The sequence below is a fragment of the Scomber japonicus genome, chromosome 5 (assembly GCF_027409825.1).
Source record: "Scomber japonicus isolate fScoJap1 chromosome 5, fScoJap1.pri, whole genome shotgun sequence".
NCBI lineage: Eukaryota > Metazoa > Chordata > Actinopteri > Scombriformes > Scombridae > Scomber > Scomber japonicus.
This window is the reverse complement of record NC_070582.1, coordinates 20,072,219-20,086,437: the sequence shown is the minus strand read 5'-3', so window position 1 is coordinate 20,086,437 and position 14,219 is coordinate 20,072,219. Positions and strand designations below refer to the sequence as shown.

At 38.9% G+C, this 14,219-nt stretch overlaps 3 protein-coding genes across 8 annotated transcripts in view; 1 reads left to right on the top strand and 2 right to left on the bottom strand.

Moving 5' to 3' along the window:
* Positions 1-4,946, top strand: part of shank3a (SH3 and multiple ankyrin repeat domains 3a) — a 206,606-nt gene extending 201,660 nt beyond the window's left edge. For 3 of the 6 annotated variants that reach the window (XM_053319406.1, XM_053319404.1, XM_053319405.1), the window contains one exon: positions 1,395-4,946. In XM_053319406.1, coding sequence (XP_053175381.1) covers positions 1,395-1,965 — 571 coding nt within the window. In that variant the 3' untranslated portion in view covers positions 1,966-4,946. The remainder of the gene's footprint in view (positions 1-1,394) is intronic. The other 3 variants (XR_008321421.1, XR_008321422.1, XM_053319407.1) reach the window with 3 other exon arrangements.
* Positions 4,944-9,973, bottom strand: rabl2 (RAB, member of RAS oncogene family-like 2). The gene is made up of 8 exons (XM_053319418.1): positions 9,814-9,973; positions 9,669-9,698; positions 9,431-9,510; positions 9,169-9,248; positions 8,699-8,810; positions 8,440-8,537; positions 8,111-8,194; positions 4,944-7,714 (listed from the first exon to the last, which is right to left on the bottom strand). The coding sequence occupies exons 1-8, from the start codon at positions 9,918-9,920 to the stop codon at positions 7,634-7,636; spliced, it is 672 nt and encodes a 223-aa protein (XP_053175393.1). The 5' UTR covers positions 9,921-9,973; the 3' UTR covers positions 4,944-7,633.
* A 1,815-nt stretch (positions 9,974-11,788) lies between these two features.
* Positions 11,789-13,164, bottom strand: odf3b (outer dense fiber of sperm tails 3B). The gene is made up of 6 exons (XM_053319930.1): positions 13,047-13,164; positions 12,722-12,925; positions 12,451-12,552; positions 12,241-12,362; positions 11,988-12,128; positions 11,789-11,893 (listed from the first exon to the last, which is right to left on the bottom strand). The coding sequence occupies exons 1-6, from the start codon at positions 13,156-13,158 to the stop codon at positions 11,789-11,791; spliced, it is 786 nt and encodes a 261-aa protein (XP_053175905.1). The 5' UTR covers positions 13,159-13,164.
* Positions 13,165-14,219: the final 1,055 nt, after the last annotated feature.

The following is a 14,219-nucleotide window of genomic DNA, read 5'->3' as shown; positions in this document are numbered from 1 at the left end:
GCGTATCTCCACATTACTTTTAACGGTAGATTAAACACATGATAAATGTCAGAGTTTTTACTGTCGTCTGTTTTCTCTGTGCACCATTTTTTTCATCATTATACAAAAAAAAAGGCAAATGATTGTATTTTTCTTGTATAATGATGAAAGTTATTTGCAACCCAAAGTTACTGTGAGGCAAACAACATATTACACTCAGTTTTATAGGTCAGCCCACTGTGTAGCTGAATGTGTGTGTGCATGTTTGAAGTAGTTTGTCGTCTTTATGTCATATATTGAAATATGAATTCAGTAATTTCAGGTTAGAGCTATCTGCTTTTGCAATGTAAAAAACAAACAAATAGATAGATCTTTGAGATACTATAATCTAATCAACATGTTTTGCTGTTTGTGGGTCACAGTAATCATGCACCTTAACAGAAAGTAGCCTTTGATTAAATCAGTTAGAGGAAAAAACAGATTCTTTAACAGTCAGATGGGTAAATAGTGTCCTCTTTTTCTCAAATGCTGCCATATATTCAGTTGTACAGTTCATGTATAACTTGTAGTAGACTATATTTGATGGTTGAGTAGTAAAATACATACATATTTTTTTCCCAAGCTGTATATAATCTCAGAATTCTTACCACCATTGAATGTACCTTGCTGCTTTGATGTTGCTGTGATTTCTAATGCACGTTGGATTTAACCAAGTAAGACATGTTCCTGGATCAACGTCTTACATTGTGTCCTTAGACCAATCAACCAATCACAGCCCTTTGGTGTCATCAGTGTGCTGCTTCTATGATTCTTTAAAAATTCCTTTTTGCTTCCTCAGATTTAAGCTAAGTTTTCCAAATTGAAGTCAGTCAGCCTACTGTAGCTGTATTTTTGCTTTGATCAGAATAATTCATCAATAAAATGAACAGGAGCAGTGTAGTTTTTCTGGAAATGACATATGATGTGAGATAATTTTGGTGGCGGCTAATTGAACCTTACATAAAATAAACTAATGTTTGCTCTTTTCATAGACCATGAAAGACTCATTCTTTAATACTGACTTGTATTTGTATTGTGACTCACACAAAAGATCTCAGATGAACACATTTTCTCTCCTTTTATGTAGCCTATTCAAAACATCTAAGCTATGGTTGGTTGATTGCAATTTTGGTCCAGGAGCACAATGTGGGATGGTGATCGAGGAACATGTGCTACTTGGCTAAATCACATAATGCGTTGTCTTAACAATCATTAATTTCTAGCCTACACTAACATTTAAGGAACTGACAACAGTTTAGATATAAAACCCAAAATCTTGGGTCTCCTTTTCTTTCTTTTTTTTAAAGTTTCACTTTTTTCACCTTCATTTCTGACATTCTTGAAACCATCTCTCTGTCTCTGTCTGTCTCCACCAGACTTTTCAGCAGCCTAGGAGAGCTCCACACCATTTCACAGAGAAGTTATGGCACCACATACACCATCCGCCCTGGCAGCCGTTACCCCGTCACCCGACGCACCCCAAGCCCAGGTTCAGGCTCACCTGATCGGGGCGACCCTCTAGGACGATTCTCAGGCTTCGGCCTACCGACCTCACCGACTACACCACCACAAACCATCCTCAAATCCTCTAGCCTCAGTCTACCCCAGGAGCCGAAAGAGGTTCGCTTTGTAATGAGGAGCTCCAGCGCTCGCTCCCGCTCTCGCTCCCCATCCCCGTCACCTTCCCATTCCCCTGGGCTGGGTTCACCACTTCTGGCCCTCAGACCCTTCCACCAGAAACCCCTCCACCTCTGGAACAAGTACGACGTCGGAGACTGGCTGGAGAGCATCAATTTGGGAGAGCATAGAGCAGGGTTTCAGGAGCATGAGATTGAAGGCTCTCACCTCCCAGCTCTAACCAAGGATGACTTTGCAGAGCTGGGAGTGACGCGAGTTGGACACCGCATGAACATTGAACGAGCACTAAAACAGCTACTAGAGAGCTGACCCCTGCCCTGAGACACAGCAACAGATGGAGAGGGAGATAACGACAGAGCAGGGCAAAATTTTAAGTTGATGAAAATAAGAAAAAAGAAAGCAACCGCTCCTCTTTTACTCTGGCTGCTTTTAAGTTTCACATCACAAATGTTTATCTATGGTCTTTAGCGACACTTTACATTCCCGTTCTGCATTAACGCCCTGCACTTGCACTGCACTGACGAGGAGGAATCAATACATTCATCCCCTCTACCCGGCCCTCAGTTTCTGCCCACCTGCTTGCCTGCAGCCAATTAGATCAGACTTCCAAATGGCTCTGGTCTTTCTTTGCTGAGGAGAATCGCATGAGCTCCAATTAAAACATTTGATCTGTGAAAGCTTCAGTTGTTCCCTTAGTAACACCCACACTTTTTCTCTCAACATGCCCTCCTCTCCTCTCTACCTCTATCCCTCCATCTATTAGGCCTGTAAAAGCCTTCTGTAGTTTGAGTAAAGGAGGAGGAGGAAGAATTCTCGTTCCAAACAGAAAGCTCAGTTGCCTTTCAAAAATATTTATACAGTGATCAACAATGATGAACACAGGACTATGGACACAGAGCTGACACAGCTCTAAAAAAGGTGTGTCTTCTCTATTCCTGCTGTTGTTTTTAAACCGAAGACTTTAAGAGCCCAGAGGTGGAGCTCAACAAAGGAAACCACGGGAGAAACCCCTCCGCCTTGGTACCCAGACTGTGCTATCTATTATATTTGGAGAATGTTTAACCAACACTCGTGGCTTTTTTCATAATCAATTTTTTGGTTTTCCAAAGGGAATATTATATATAGGTATTATATAATATGATATATATGTATCTAAATATAGCTTTCAGAAGAAAAGACAGTGTTGCAAAGAGGAAATGTATTAAATTAATCTGCGCCTGTTTTTGGTTGTTAGTATAGAAAGCAGAGAGAAATCTTTAAATTTATTCCACCAATAGTTCACTCATTTCTACCAATTATATAAATATATATATATATATTTGAAAGAAAAAAGTATATAGATATGGAAATGAATTTTTTGTCATAGGTATACAACTTTCCTTATGGTCACCCTTTCTTGAACCGTAGCATGACGAGTTGCATCATGTCTTGGACAGAGAGTTTGTTGTTTGTTTTTATTTTCTTACGGTCTTCCTTCATACTAAAGGGCATCCCGTAATGTGAGGTTGAGACCCCAGTTGGCCCCCCATCCCTACTGCTTCAGCTACAGACTCCCTGACGTGGGTCTGTCTCTGCTTTTACCCACAACAGCAAGAGGACCACCTAACGAGACAGCTAATTGGTAAAGTGGGCTCTTCATCTTATGCCTGTTATTCACTCAGGGATGGAAGTTTGGGGCACTAGCATGGAGAGGTTGTTGGCTGTTATTTTAATACTATCCATTTCAATACTTACCTTTGAGGACAATTTAACACCACCGCAGTGTGAGAAATCTTAGAGGGCTAGTAAAAGTTCCATCCCTGTGACCCCTGATGACGCTTCTCAGATCAGGCAGCACAAGGTCTGGTATTGTGAAAGGAGGAGGTCACTAAAAGGAAGGAAATACTGGGATGTTTCTCATCACCAGTAGACAGGAAACAGAAGCACCAGACAGCAGAAATCTATTCCAGATTTCATTTTCCCTGCAGAGGAAAACGACTGTTCAGTTTTCAAGTGTGTGAACCTGGCCAAATTCAGCTTAAACTGTATAAATAAAGCAATTGTTTGTTTTTTCTTTATATGTAGTTTAACCTGAAGTATAACCAACCAATAAATCTTATCATACAAGGGCTTAAACTAGTTAGATGTATGTGCCCTTCTGAAATGCCACTGCAGGGAATGTGTCTGTAGTTTATCAGGCTGTGGGGATGGGAAAACTTCTGTAAGGTCTTAAAGAAAATTCAGTGTTTTACAACCTGGCATTGTCTTGCAATGTCGCTGCTTCCCTGTTTCTCTACAATTTACTTAGTGAGTAAAATATTATCATAAATGGTGGCAGCCAAAACTATGAACATAAGACCCAGGTTGAAAAAAACACCCGAATTTTCCTTTTACAATACAAAATCTACAATTGTACTCATGAGTAGCTTCTGCTGGCAGTGAGAAACAGTGAGTTTTATTCACGCAACAACAAAAAAAAGCGTTTTATCCATAGCCTTTCTCTGACAGACGGCCAGGTAGTTTCTATTACCACTAAAAACCTCTGTGCATCAGCAGAATCCAGTCATTACGCCAAAGCAGTTTTGCTTGGCGAGTAGTTATGTGCATCCTTTTTATTTTTATTTTGTTTCTTTATGCTAGCAGTTTGTAAAAGCGGGTGGTGAAATTAACATTGTATCCGGGTTGTAGGAATAGCACTCACTGCCTCACTGTGACCTCACTGATTATTTTACTTCTGACTTAAGTGTTATGTGCTCAGACTCATTTGAACTTGTTTGTGTTTATGGTTCTCTTTTTATTTATTTATATATTTTTTTTTCTTTGTTGATTTGTTACCCTCAGACACTGTGGGTAGATTTTGTAGCGTGTGGAACATGATACTTAAATCTTTCATCATTTGAATTTTAGAAGGACAGAAAAAAAATGACAGAAAAAAAAGCAAATATCCTGTCCGTTCTAATCATACTTACACTTGTAAAAATGAACAAACTACAAATATTCGCTTTTTTTAATCACAAGCAATGTATATATGATAGATTTCATATAAATTTTTTGGAAAACAAAAAGTATATAGATCTATATATGAATGTTTGGCATATATGCATAGTTAACCACCTGTGGAAAAGGTGAGCAGATTTTATTCTTTCTATGAACTCTTGAACTTTTGAACTCTGAACTATGAACTAGGGGATGATTTGCACAAAACAAGGTGACAAGGTGCTAACATAAAAGCCACCCATCGTCCAAGTGCATGCATGCATCTGGATTCCCTGAATCTCTCTGTGTGGTTGTTCCTCTTCACCGTGTGTGTGTGTGTTCCGATTTTGTGTGTATTTGCTTGAGAGAGAGACGATGAGAATGCACATGTGATAGTGTGAGAGTGTGTGTTGATTGTTTGGGTTTTACATCTTTGGAGTTAGTCCACTATAGCCTTACTGTATTACCATCAGAGATTCCCGGGTGTGGCTGTGTCACACAAACACGTGCACACACACACACAATACATACACACACACAAAAAAAAACACAGAAAAGAAACATACATCTTCAATTCCAGATTGAACACCATCGTTCTGCAGTCTTATTTTGTACTCAAAATGTGGATCGCTCTACTGAAGAGGGAGAGACAGACAGAGAGAGATATTTCCCCAGGTTACTGAATGAAAAACATTGTCACATTTTATATTTCAAGATGACTATAACTCACCTTGTAACTGTGTGGGCAAAGCTTACTCAGTGTCACTGTTTTGTACGCCCATTTCCCAGATGGCATTTGCGCTCCTTACCCTCCACTCTGTCTGGCAGCACTCCTTTTTCCTTTTTCAGACCTTCAGTTTCTGAGTTTTGGATATGCTGTATGAGGTGATCCAATGAGGAACAAACAACACAAAGGAAAAATGTGCCAAAAAATAATTGAACTTTTAACTGTATATTTGTCTTTGCTTTAGGACTATCTTAGTTACAGCATTCTTGAGCTGTTAGACTCAAATAATATGGTGCCATCTCCTGGAAATCTTGAGAACTACAGACATTTGATAGATCTTTCTGTATTTCCTACCAGTGGAAATACAGTCATTGTTATTATTTTGTAAAGAAGCAGGCTATATATATACATACATATATATGTATATAACCTGTGTATATCTACCTGTGAGCTTTCCTTTAACATTTCTATTTAAATTTTGAGACAAAGTATCACAATTGCTTGATTTTACTGTGATGAAGGTTATTATCGAGCTTGGCTTACTGTTCCCGTATAAATACAAATGACAGATGAAACACAAACACTGCAAGAGGTGCGTGTGTACAGTCTGGACTCATGCAGGCTGGCCTGGTTAGAAGAAACAATGCTGTAGTGAATACCTGGTTGGATTGATGTGTTTACCACAAATACAGATGCAAAATGATGCTACAGAGCAACGTGCAACAGACTTACACATCATTAGGTCAAATAAGTTCAGTGAAGGGTTACCTTTGTCTTATTTTCTAATCAACAAAGCACAATCTACATAGTGTAAGGGGAGCAGTGTAATCTTTTTAAACACCCACTGGGATCTGGTCACCCGCTGGAACCAGTGATCTTATCATCAAGGGGTTTTTTCTTTCATTGTTGGTTTTCTCCTTGTTTGCACTGTGAAGTTTAGAATGGTGGATGTATCACTGCAACACCTCAGCCTTGTCTCACAGGTGAACTCTCCCTTCTCAGAGTCCGACAAACAGGCCAATCATCTCCACTACTATCCCCGACCCACCTACCCACATCTTCTAGATGCTTCTAGCATTAGAAATCCCCCCTCCACATCAATACAAGACAACCCAAGTTAGAATAAACGCTAACCACAAGCTACCTAGTTGTCCTCATGTAAACAGAGTAAGGGTGATAGTAAAGGCTGAGGCAAGATCTGAGATGTTGCCCAGGATATCTCCACCACAGAGATATATGTTTGTTATATTATGTAATAAATTTATAATTAAAACATGAACTGCATCAAAATTATTCTTCCTGCTAGAATTCAGCGTGTCTCAGTGGTAATTATGTTCCAGTGTGATTTATTCATAATTGATGCCACACAAGACAGTCAAATATAAATAGAAAATATACAGTATACATGCTTTTGTGTACAACATGAATATCATATAGGAATAACTGAATGATGTGTGAAATTGAGGCTCATTCTGTTCTACACAGACACTCAGCCTAATGTGCACCTTCTGCCAGAAAACCAGTTTGTTGTATTACAGATTCATACTGTATATGACACGTATAAAATGCTGATGTCAAGCTGATGACTTGGTGCTCTTGTGCCCACTGCTGGATCTCAGCAACTTAGAAAGACACACATTGTCAGAATTTGGTTACATGGTACATTAAGTTTTCATTTAAAGGACGCTGAAAAACAGACTTTACATCATAAAATTTATGCAACAAAAGCAGCTAACAGATGCAGCGCCCCACTGGCATTGCACACAACACTAAACACACACACACATCCAGAAGAGCAGCAAGGACAGTTCATAATCACACGTTCTCTTTGCTCTGTGAGCTAGTTTTCAATGCTTCACATTCTTATTATATGACACAACGAAAGTGTTTTCTCACGCTGAATCAAACATTCAGCCTCATTATTGGAGTACATATTATTATACAAAGTAGGAGTAACAATGCTAAAACAATAGTTAAATGAACCTGGAAAACACATAATTATTCTACCAGGTTTATTTCCCTGCTTATGTCAGTGGACACATGGAGGGCAGTGACTTTCAACCTGACTGAAAGACTGCGCCGTTCTCCAGTGGCCGAGTTACACACCGGCAGAATTACATAAGAACAAACAATGTGCTGGTTGCAAACTTCAGTCACGGAGAGTCAGAGATCTCTGACAGCAGAGGTCATGTCAACAGCATCATGTTGACTAAAAATATTCACAGCATCAACCCCAAGAGGAGGATAGATTATCCATGAGATGACAAGAGGGCTGGGAGGATTCATAAAGCTGTGTCAGACCAACTCGGGGCTCTGTGATTTCAATCCATCCTCAACCGCATCCGAATTATCTTCTTTCTTTTCCAGGTCAAAGTTCTGCAAGATGATCGCAACAACAACACTGTCAAAAGCGCTCATTTCAGCAACAGTTAAAAGTCAGTTAGTACGTGCATATTCCACATTAACAAAAAGATCATTATAGAAGTAAAAAATTAAATAGGAGGAAGGAAACACTAGGATGTCTCTCATCACCAGGACAGGAAATAATCACAGAAGCACCAAAGTGCAGTAGTTTTAAATAGTTCAAATAATGCAGAATTCGATTAATCACCTAAAAAAACACAAAAAAAGCATTATAATCCAACTATGACATTTCATAGAGCAAACGTTGCACAATGAATGCACATTTCAGTCTGCAGCAAACATCACAGAGTAAGGAGTGTATAAAATACAAAAATGATCAGAACATGTTTAGTATTCAGAGAGGTCTACCTCTAATTCTTGCATCACTTCATCCATGAAGTCACTGGGGTTTTTCTTGTAGTCCACTGCTCTCTTGATCATCTCTCTAAACATCTGTTGTGACAGTTATAGTCAACACACAGAGGCAGTTCAAGCAAGACAATTTATGAGACAGTATTGAATTGTGGGGTGAATTAATTTGGTAGTTGTCAAGAGAACAGTGTCAAAGCTGCTGTAAAACATAATGTAAATGACAGTTTTGTAAGCTTACATAAAGTAAACTATAAAACTACTGAGGAGTGCGTAATGAAGAAGTGAACTAAGGGAGGACAGAGTATTAAACCAACCAAAGCACAAACCTTAACTACATTAGTCCCATCAGCTGCTGATACAAAGTAAAATGGAAGTCCTTGCTTCTTCCCAAAACTAAAGCTTCTTTGTGTCACCTTCAAATCAGCTGCAGACACAAAAAACAAAAGATCAGATGATGGTACCAGAACAACTTTGAGAGCAAATGGACAATATCTCCAAACCAAATCACGTTTCCTAATCCTGCCATAATATTGAATCAATCATTTCAAGGGTTAGAGTTATGTGAAATATTACAGTCAGACCCACCGTCAATTTTGTTGGCAACCACACAACAGGGTATCTCCGGTCTGTAGTCTCTCAGCTCTTTATACCAGTTGGCCAGATTCTTATATGTGATCTTTCTCTGAACATCAAAAACCTTTGACAGAAAGAAGGAAAGATCACAAAACAGATTAGCCTTGTTTGCTGATATTCCCAAATTCAAATGTTTCCAACAAACATCTAACAAGCTTTTCTATGACGGAATCACTGTCTTCATATTAAATGCCTCTGCATGTCTACACAGAGAAACATTTGTGAGTAAGCCCTTTTAGGCCAAGAGAGCAGGCAAAATATAGAGTAGAGGGAGATTTATGCAAAATAAATTATTCCCCAGTGGTTACTTTTAATCATCATTTATTTTCTTCAGTTTATCTCCCTCCAAGATCCTGGTGCAGAGCAAGGAAGGGGTCGTTAAATGATACACCTCTGTCTTAAAAAACAAAAGTGAGTCTTACCATTATGCATGCATGTGCTTTGTGGTAGTATGAGGGGTGCATGCTCTTAAACCTCTCCTGACCAGCAGTGTCCCAGAAATCTGTGAATAATAATAATTAGAAGAAGTAGAATAAAAAAATATCCCTGCAGAAACAATCTGAACTCTGATCCTTCCTCGTGCTGCAAGTTTCTGCCTTTAAGATAAATTTTTCAGCTGAGTGAAATGATCTCCTGTGATAGTAGAATAGAAACAATAAGCCACAGTACATTTACAATACATACCAACCGCGACTGTCTTGTTGCCTACACTCGCTGTGTGTTTGTAGAGAGTCAAAGCGTATGTTGACAACTGCTGGGGACGACTGCAGAAAAGAGTTAAGGAGGAATGCCAGCTTCACCTTAAACAGCATGCTCGTGTGCATACAGTGGCTGTGATAACTATAGCATTAAAATATATGTGAATTATAAAAATGCCGGATGTACTATTTCATTTAACATTTCTAAAGCTGTTCAAAGATACTATTCATCCATGAGAAACCTCTCCATCAGCCTGTGAGAGAAAGAGAAAAAAAACAAAGATGTAATGCTGAACAGATTGTAACACATTACATATCAAAAACTGTTTAAAACACAAAACAGCTATGAGGGGCCTGGTTTATACTTACTTAGATTTACCCACTGCGCTGTCTCCCAGGCAGATGATCTTCACCTGCTCGTCTGCGTCGTATTTCTTCTGGTCCAGTTCAGGGATGTCGCCTGCATCGTCAGCCATTTCCTCTCTTTGATACTTTTTTTTGGATTTGATTGGGATGATTATATTGTCCAACTTGTTTCTTGTTGGGGTTTCTGAATCACCTGAAGGGGATGAACTGAAGCCGACGGCCCCTGACAACAATGACGGGCGTTAGCTAGCTGAGGTTAACATGGTGATATCGCCCATTTAAGTTGTCCGTCAGTCTTTCCATCAACAACTGATGCTGACAGCGTATTTTTATCTTTAAAAGGCTCTTTTGAGGACTCTACTGTTACCTGCACATCGCACCCACACAACCACTGCTAACATTCGGCTAACGTTGCTAGTATGTGTTAGCACCGGGTTTATTAGTCCAAATGTCGCTGTCTTTTCTTGAGATTGTAATTCTTCCAATACAATGAAAAGTTGTAGTTTTTTCTTCCTTCATGAATGAATCCAGAGAGCTAACGTTTATAGCTGCTGCATGAAGCATCCAACGGCTTTCGTTTCTATGCAACGGGGACGCTCGAAGGCCCACTTCCTCACGGATCCTACTGTCCTTACAGGTGCCTGTCAAAAAAAGCGCTAAGTACTAAAATATCAAGACAAATAAAAAAAAATTAAGTCCCCCCCTCAACTCAAAAGTAGTTTTTCCTCTTGTTCCTACAGTCGGATGTTTTCTTTTTACTGTATTCGCAGAATTTGACACTTGAAAGATGTTTTCACTTGTTTTCACTATCCTACTGTATTTTTTTTTGGGGGGGGGTATGTCGACACACGACATTAAAACATTTAAGGAGGTCTTGTGTTATTTTAGTGCAGACCATCCCATAAAAACATTTCAAACAATACAGCCATTGAAATGAAGGAAGTTATAGGAGCTGAGTCAAAAATTGTTACAACCATCCCCGGTCTCCCCTTCATAAAATACTGCCTCTATAACTTTTAAAAGAGCTATGATGACTACAACATGTATGACACAATATCCAAGAGACAATTAGATTGCGGTTGTTGGTTTTTTTCTCCAACTCTGAACAGAAATGTCAAATTGATAACAAGTTTCTGGAAAAGTAATAGAAAAACATGCTATCGCTGATATAATGAATTCAAGTGAGGAAACAGCATTTTGTAAGTCCTGACACATTCTTCATAAGCTGTTTGGTTTTGAAACTTCAGAAAATGAACAGTAGCCTATCAGTGGTGTTTTACCTGTGTGATTGTGATTATGTTTGAGATTATTGTCTATAACCTTTTAACTCATGTGGGTACTCTTGTTCAGTGCCCCAAAATCTTTCATCTTTTAAGTAATACAGCACTTTAGTAACCTAATAGTAGGTTAGTAACCTACTTTCTTGAAAAATAGTTTAATGTTTGTCATTATATTGATTTTTTGTCAGATTAGTAGACCTCTCTTGACAATCAAAGATGTAGCCTACCTAATTGCAGTAACACTGGTTGCAATCTATTTAGGTCAGTGCCAGAATCCCGCTGGCTCACTAAGACACTAACAGAGTCATCATTCATCTAGCAGTGACACGTGCTTTTGTTGCTATGACATATCCTGTTGTAATTGTGACTGCAGCAGGTCACTAATTATTTACCATTACTGCCTGAAAATGATAATTAACTGAATTTATCAAAATAATTAACCCAAAGCAATAAAAAACATCTTCCTTAAATAAATAAAACACTTTCTTTAAAAGCATTAATACAAATGTCAGACATGTAGCTGATGAAACTCCTTTAATTCAGTATATTTTACTTAAAATACTGATAGTTGTCATAACCATGACCAAGTGACAAGTACCAATAAGGTCTATCACTGTATGATCACAATAATCCTGAGCAGCTTTCTTTTTGTGCTTTATTTGATGCTATTGTGGGAATTTCCCAGTTAAAATAAGAGATCATTTGTGACATTCGTCACCCATATCTGAAATGAGGGGTACAGTGTATTCAGAGTGACGCAATCCAAAAGAGAAGCTTGGAGCTTTTGTTCTTGTGAAGGTCACCTAGGAGAAGAAAAATGTCAGTGAATAATAAAGCAATGTATTTTTGACCTTTGTAATGATAGAGCATGTTGTAAATTAGGAGTAAGGTTTTCACCCGCTCAGGGAAGTGTGCTCCAGGTCCCGGTTTCTTTGTGGTTTCACCAGGTGTGAAGTTGCGGCCTGTCATGCTGAACTGGGGAGGTTTTGACCTGTAAATACAAGGGTCCACAACTTTGTAGGCTGCAGGGCCTGGAGTCTGGAAGTGAAACACAAGTATAGAGAACAGGAGTAAATCACAAGATTTCTTTTGGAAACTGTTTTAGTCATCTCCATGATATTTGGAGCTTTTATTTTTTATATATATCTACCTTCTTCAAGTCCTCTGCGAAGCTCCCAGTTTTGCTGCGGCCACAGAGAGAGTAGGTGGGTGCTGCATGTGTGACCACAGTTTTGGGTCCCAGCATAGGTGGCAGACTGTAAGACGCTGGACCTAGAGTGTGAGTGACAGGTGGAGTTAGTATTGTTTGTGCCATGAAACCACAGCTCAAAGAAAGTTGATGCCAGACAGAATATATTACCTGGCACTTGGCTATTAGCACTGTCTTTGCTCCTCGCAGATAGAGAATAAGCAGGAGAAGAGCGCAAAACTGACTTTCCTGAACGCTCTGGGGAGTAGTGGCCTGAAACACCAGAGCAAGTTATATAAACACACTTCTGCAGGAAAACTGAAGTTATAATAATCTGCATCATGACAGAACTGGCCTTTTATTCGTCATTGTCATGGGTCTGAGATTAGCAGTGTTTCATCTATACATCATGTACTTTTCATGTATACAGGGTGTTGCTGACCTGGTCCGGGCACCTGGAACATTTTGGGCTCCTTTGGACGGCTGTGGAGTGAAAATGCAGGGGTGCCATCTCGGCCCGCTCTGGTGATATTGGATGGGACGAGGTATCTTGGTCCAGGCGAGGAGGTAAAATTGGCCTCATCATGACGAGTCCCAAAGCTGAACATTGGTGCTTTGTATTTAGTAGGGTCATGGCGAGTAATACCTTTGTAAAGGAACAAGAACAGAAGATGTAAATACTAATACTAATAATAATAATAATAATAAAAAGAAGAGGAAGAAGAAGAAGAGTGATAGTGGTGGTGGTGTCCAAATTTTGGTTTTACCTGTGAGTCCAGGCAGTGCATACTTGGGCCCTGGGCTGCCATAGAGGGCAGCTATGGGCCCTCTTGGTTTGTGGGGCCTCCAGGTCCCAACCCAGGCTTCAGTGCTTGACATTACCTTGACAGACAGAGATGGATTGTGACCAAAAGCAAAGTGATAAGTTGTATTTTAGGTTATATGTGAACTAAACAGATTGTTCCAATTTAAAACACCAGTACATCACCTCTTTTACTATGACAATAAATCACAGTTTATCAGTGGAGTATTCCCAGTTTTTTCCCTCAGCTTAAATAAAACCACATAAAGCGTTATGAACCATATCAAATCCACTTAAAACTAAATATATGCTGAAGTATTCTAAACCCTCTTATTAGTGGACAAACACAAGGGGCTCATCAGGAGCCCTTTGTAGCTGTATACAACAGTTCAGATTTATTTATGACTCATATTGTCACACTGAACAAAATTAAAGGCTCAAACTTGGCCTGGCTGATGCTCTATTCAGCACTCTTAACCTATATACTTTCAAATTCTGTGCTCCAAATACCTGAAAACTCTTTGCTATAATATGGAATACTATGGATATTTAGGGTGATTCGTGTTTTAACAGATGTTATTCAAGTGTTGTTTCCCCAAATTTCTGATGTGATGTGCACCATTTAACCTTTCTGCAGCATTCTGATCTGATGTGATGTCACCAGGAATGGCAGTTTTTGAATAATGCTTACAAACACCCAGTGTTCATTTGAGCTGGATGTGAAAATCTAATCTTAAAAAAAACTTTGGCGGAAAATTGTCTCCAACGTGCATAAAAAATAAATACACTATTCATTCACCAATTTGTTACAATAATAAGAAAATGCTCTTGATAGTCAACACTCTTAAACTCACTGAGCTCAAAAGCTAGATATGAAAGAAATAGTCTAGTTTCTGTAGACTGTGATTGTTTTTGAATGTAATTGTTTAACTGATTTTACATTTTTATTGCTTATGTGATTCTTAGAAATATTGGCATTAGTGATTTTAAAAAGTTTAAGTATATTTAGTCTCCTCCAAGAAAAAAATCAAAAGCTGAAGGAAACAAACCAAAAAACAAGAAAACAAGGTAAACACAAAAGAACATCTACAGTGTAGTGTTAACAAGAATAAATAAAATTGCTTTTAATATTCTCCCT